This window comes from Sciurus vulgaris (assembly GCF_902686455.1).
Source record: "Sciurus vulgaris genome assembly, chromosome: 9".
Lineage (NCBI taxonomy): Eukaryota > Metazoa > Chordata > Mammalia > Rodentia > Sciuridae > Sciurus > Sciurus vulgaris.
In genome coordinates this window covers 134,933,089-134,939,088 of record NC_136469.1, presented here as the reverse complement: position 1 = coordinate 134,939,088, position 6,000 = coordinate 134,933,089, and the positions used below count along the sequence as shown (strand labels likewise).

Here is a 6,000-nt window from a genome sequence, read left to right as displayed (position 1 = left end):
CCACCCGGCAGATAAGACCGACTATAGGGGCTGCCGTAACTCTAAAAGTTGTGGCTGGGGGTACCCCCACCCCTCAGCCACCTTGAGGGTATAAATCTGCCTAGGGGAACCGGCCTAGAGGACTCACCAATCTGAAGTCCGGTGATGAATGCAGAGCAGAGCGTCCGGGCAGAATGGAAGGTGCAGCTGTATCGGGGGGCACTGGGGCTTAGATGAGGTTCCACTCGTGACAGTGGAAGGACCCATCCCAAGTCACGGCACCAGATGTAAGGAAATCCCATGAAACCACACCGGACACGGGAAATCACATAAGGGAATTTATTAAGCAAACAGAGTGTCTCCCTGCAGGATAAGAGAGAAAATGAGAGGAAAAGAAAGGAGAGAGAAAGGGCACATGTTAGAGAGAGTGGAAAGCGAGAAGGATAGAGAAAAGTGAGGAGAGACAGAAGAAGAATGGAAAAGATGGCAGGGAAGCTATAGTAAACAGTTGAATTCTGCCGGGCTAACAGGGGACCAATATCAGAGAAGGATACTTGCAAGCTGACTGATGAACCAATAGCTAGCTAGGATGTTCACAGATTGACTAGTGGTTGGGAGGAGGGCAAAATGACTGCACCTGATGGGCGGGAGAGCAGCTTTATACATTACATAAAGACCCTGGGCAGCTGGGGCCATGTGCGATTTTCTCCTGCTCCCTACCCTGACCTGTACCCCAGGGGTCTGGGAATTTTGCCTGAGAGCCAAATTCCAATAAAGCTTGCTTCGGCTGCTTTCTGTCCGATTTTATTTGGCCACTAGCCTGGCCCCCCAGCTTACAATCCTGACCACTCAATGAGTTCTCCTGTAACTCCATCACTTCATCCTGCCTTGATCCTCTGTAAAGCAAAGATTTCTGTGGGTTTTCACTCTTCCATCTTTCACACTGATCACGCAGTGTGTGATCAGATTTGCACCACAAGAGACAATATGATTGCATATTAACAAAGGCCAGGCACTGGCGCAGAGCTGTACAGAGGGAGGACAGCGGTCAAGCAAGTGCAGTCCCTGGGAAAGTAGTGTAGGTGAGCTGCTGTAACAAAAGGACCCTGCTCTTGTGAACTGATCTTCCAGGTTTGTGCCAGGCGGTTCCTCAAATTTAACTCCTGGTTTGTCTGGTTGTGGCCATTTGCAGTGTTACAAGTCCAAGATAAGCATCTTTGTTTGATTAGATGCTTTATTCACTTGCCACTAACCTAACCCAACACTGAACTAATTGAACTGCAAGTGGGGCTGGGAAATGTAGTCCCACCCAAGCAGCCCTAAGTCCAGCCAACACTCAAGGGGCTGGAAGCCTAAAGGGGACAATGTCACATTAACCAAGAGACACTATGAACACTGCAAGAAGAGAGATGCTTTAGGGACAGAGAGGAGGGCTAGGTGACCAAGGGTGGGAGGAAAGGAAAGAGGAAGCAGGCTCAGCCAACTCTGGCTCAAGGGCAGCAAGGGTGGAACAATTCAGGGGAAGGCAGGAGTCAGAGAGTGTAGGAAAGGGTAGTAGTTTAACGCAGGGTCAGAGGCCTGTGACGTGTGGCCTGGTTTTGGAATACTTATTAGAACTCAGCCAGTTCGACTCGCTCACAGATTGTCTATCGGCCATGTCTGTGTAGGACACAGCCCGACGCAGACCACATGGCCCAGGAAGCCCAACACAGTGACTGCCTATCCCTTTATAGGGGAAGACAGCTGACCTGTGGGTTAAGGCACATCATCGGGCGGAGATCTGCAGTGGACCTGTGGGTTGCTCTACAGTGACCAGAGATGAGCATCATGAGGACCAGGAGAGGCAGGTGAACCATGGAGGTGCATGAAACTGCCCAGGGAGACAGTGGGGGCTGGACCAGGAGAAAACCTGGGAACACCAACTCAATTTAAGGACAGGGAAGAAGACGAGTGTAAGAAAAAGGCTGAAGAACAGAAAGGAAAGCCCAGGAAGACAGAGGGCTCCTTTGGGAGCCTCAAAAGGAGATCCACGAAGTCCTCTTCAGAGTGGTGGGAGAAGCCAGGTCACAGCAGCTGATATACCAATGGAGGCGAGCAGGTGATGGGTTGGGAGCGTTTTCAAGAAAATTATTTGAGAAGGGGAGGAGGAGAGAGAAAAATGTGCTGCACTGCTGAGAGAGTGTTCTTTGGGGACGGGGAAAAGATGAGACCTTCAGGACTGTTATGGTTTGGAAGTGAGGTGTCCCCAGAAGTTCATGTGAGACAACACAAGAAGGTTCAGAGGAGAAATGACTGGACTATAAGAGTCTTAACCCAATCAGTGAATGAATCCCCTGAAAGCGGTGAACTGAATGGTAACTGAAGTGGTAGGGTGTGGCTTTGGGTATACATTTGTATCTGGTGAGTGGAGTCTCCCTCTGCTTACTGGCCATGATGTGAGCTGCTTCCCTCCACCACACTCTTCCACCATGATGCTCAGCCTCACCTGGAGCCCTGAGGAAGAAAGCCAGCTGTCTATGTATGGAGACCTCTGAAACCATGAGCCTCTAAATGAACTTTTCCTCCTCCACAGCTGTTCTGGATGGGTCTTTTGGTCACAGAGAAAAAGCTGACTAAAACAAGGACCATATCCCACCGCTTGTGCATTTGGCAGCAGGAGATACTGAAAAATACATTGGTAAAAGTTGCAAGAATTAAGCTATGGAGTATTACAATCAGTTGGCTTAAATAACTGAAATCTTTATGGGATATGGAAATTAGGTTTTTGAAAAATTAGGTTAGGGCAGGTTAGTTAGGGCAGGATTTCCTATAAAAGAATTCACGATCTGGTCTCTCATGTACAGTTTAACAAAAATTCACTTTTGCACACAGGAGCGTGTGTGTGTAGTTAGCCCATGCTGGGTGATCTGAGTGTGGATATTGCTGCTTAGACTGTAAAGAAACAGTAATTTGAGATCAGTAAAACTGAGGACCTAAAAGAGAGCTGACTTTGAGGAAGCGGGATGTTGATCCCAACTATGCATTCCTGGGTGATGGAAAAGTAGTGAATGAACAGACAATCCCAGGCCACCTTTCATTGCTTAGAATTTGACAGTTTGGGTCTCCCAAGGAAGCAGCACACGGACCACGTTTTCCAAGCCCCCTTTTATTGAAATGAATCAGGACAGTGATCAGGACACGAAGAACTTGATGGAAAGCCTACATCTTGAATGCCATGACATTTCTGCTATTTTGGTTTGACAGTATTTCATTGCTTATCACTTTTGAAAAAGGCAAATCCAATGTGAATAAACCAAACAGTGCTTTCATATTTTTTAAGGACACAGCATGATGGCTTTATTCATGTTGGACACCAGATCTAAGAACCATGCCAGGGTCTTCCCCTGTTTCATTTTAGAATCCCCTCCCACAATAATCAGATGACATCCAGTTAATGCTCATCCTTAATCAGAAGATGCGATTCAAGTGGAGGCTGCACTCGGCGTCTGTCAAAATAGCTCTACTTTCTGACAAACAGCATTTCCTTCTCTCAAGATCTCTCTGTTTTGAATTTGCTAGTGTAGCAAAGCGGGGTTCTCTGTGAGTGCTTTTGCATTCTGTTCCCAAACACCGTGACCAATCATTGACAAAGCAAATGCAAATCCTTGGGGAAGCACACACTGTAGGTTTCACCTACTTATAGTGAATATGGATCATTTGCAACAGCACCAATAAATCAACACTGACCCAATGATAAGCTCATTTAGAAGAAAACCTTACAATACTCATTTTTTAAAAAAAACCCTGGCTGTGGTAAAAAGTATATATACAATCTACTATACACAAAATACATGTTTTCTGTAAACCGTAAGTGTCCAGCACACTCCACCTATGGAAGTCACTTAGAAACCCAGTATCACATCCTTTGGGCTGGTTGACATAGAAATGTGTCCCAACCCATATGGTATGGTGTCTAAATAGAAATTCAGTGTAAAAAAAAAAAAAAAAAAATAAGCGGGAGAGGAGATTATCCTTGAATAGTGATGGACACACAGACTATGAAGGTGACGGTGTTCATTCCTAACAAAGCTCTACCCCAGAGACCACCAAGCCCTCCTGAGTCACTGTGTTGCCACCAGAGCTCCTTCTGGATCTGGAAAGTTCAATGGCCTGATTCTTTCCACGTTGTATGTCTTGATGCTGAAACAAAGGTCAGACAAAATTTCAGAAGTTGGCTTTGCATTAACCAAGCAACCACAAACACATCATCCTGAATGTTCCCTAGGGGACCCCAGGGGAAACTTGTTCTAGAGGCCATTGTCTTGCCCAACCTGATTTGCATGGTCTCATAATTTCAGTTTCTGAATTTTTTTTAGAAAAGAAAATGATCACAGAAATGTTTGTTGCAAAACAATGTTTTAAAACATAAAAATGTCTGAAGAACTCAAGGTACGTGTTAGTGCACAAATATCTAGGAGCTTAATTTTTACTATAAGGAAAAACTCATATTTTCATAATATATACAGCCACCACATGTGTGTTTTTGTAAGTATATATCATACACATGATCATGTATGACATAGTCATGTACAGAGTCATGATTTATATAGACATATATAAGTGACATTGAACTGTCTAACCTACACATTAGATTTTCCACTTAATACATTAAGATTATCTATGTTTTAATATTCTAAGAACTAACAAATGGTACATTATTTTACATGAAAGCATCAACTTACCTCAAGCAATTTCGACATCAGTTATTGATAATGTGATGGGCTAAAACACAAGAAAATACAGAAATATAACACTTGCAGCGGCTGAGGATATATAGAGAGAGACCCCACCACAGAACCAAGGCTGAAAGTGGTGAGGGTCAAATACGCCCGGCCAGCAGAAACCAGATCCCGCAGCAGATGGACTGCCCACCAGAAGCAGAAGCAGAAGGCTGGCCTGGAGGACCAGAAGATAGGACCAAACGGCAGTCCTGCAGGAGCCTGTTTACGCGAGTCGCCATGCGAGCACACCTGTGTGGCCCTTCGTGGTTCTCTGGGTTAACAGCCACCAGTCGTCCTGTGCTGTCCTAATTTTCTCCACACTCGTGGCCTTGACAACCAGAACAGGGGAATACCAGGGGAGACCACAAACTCCCTCTGGTTTGGAACCCCCGCCCCTTGTGATTTAGGGAATCACAGCCCTTCTGACCCTGCAGGATGGGCCAGGCACAGCGGCACTCAGAGACCCCCAGGGAGGGGGAAGAGCTTGGGAAGTGGAAGTCCAAGCCCCTGCATCAAACTGATCGTTGAACTTTGGAAACTACAGACGCTTAGTCCTGTGTGCCTTTTCTCACTCTCCTTTCATGCACTCAATAAACAAGCAAGCGCTATTGAAGGGGCCCAGAGGTCCCTGGGGAAGGGTGCAGGCAGGGGCAGCTGGGCGTCCTGCTACGGCCCACAGCAGCAGCCCGGGCTGGACCCTGGAAGGCCTGTGAGTTCTGGGATCATCTCTACAGAGTATCTGCATTTGCCCTCCTGAGCAGAGGGGTGCTGGGCACACAAATTGACCCACTGGATTTTCTGCCTAGCCATGCCCCCTCTTGAGAACTCCAGACAAAACAACCTACCCTATTCTAGAAAAGGGGATGTTCAGGAGACTTCAGAATTAGGTAATAAGCAGCATGAACCCATTCAGCAACTGAAACTAATTCTGGAAGCTTCTGATGTGAAGGGGATGATCGGCCTTGACTGGGACAGTTGGAGGCCTTGAGAATTTAGGCTCTGAACTACAACTTCCTGGGCACCCACCACAATAAAATGACAAAGGAGGCCAAGGTGTGAGTGTGGGGCACTCTTCTCCCAGAGCAAACACGGCGCTGAGGTGGCCCTCGTCAAGTTAGTGTGGAGCCACCCTCCAGATCTCAATCAGCACAGGCTCTGGCAGCCCCTCCCACAGACAAGAGGCGGTCCGTGGACAGAAGCTGCTTGGCACTGTTGCACTTGGCAGCCCCGAGGCCTGGAGCGTCACAGGGCCAAAGGGCCC

At 47.0% G+C, this 6,000-nt stretch overlaps 1 protein-coding gene across 5 annotated transcripts in view; it reads right to left on the bottom strand.

The window, feature by feature from the left end:
* Nucleotides 1-3,107: 3,107 nt before the first annotated feature.
* The window catches only part of PROM1 (prominin 1), a 113,378-nt gene continuing 110,485 nt past the window's right edge, over nt 3,108-6,000 (bottom strand). For all 5 annotated transcript variants that reach the window (XM_079154793.1, XM_079154795.1, XM_079154796.1 and 2 more), the window contains 2 exons: nt 4,701-4,740; nt 3,108-4,158 (listed from right to left, as the gene is read on the bottom strand). In XM_079154793.1, the coding sequence (XP_079010919.1) occupies nt 4,722-4,740 (19 nt within the window). In that variant the 3' untranslated portion in view covers nt 3,108-4,158; nt 4,701-4,721. The remainder of the gene's footprint in view (nt 4,159-4,700; nt 4,741-6,000) is intronic.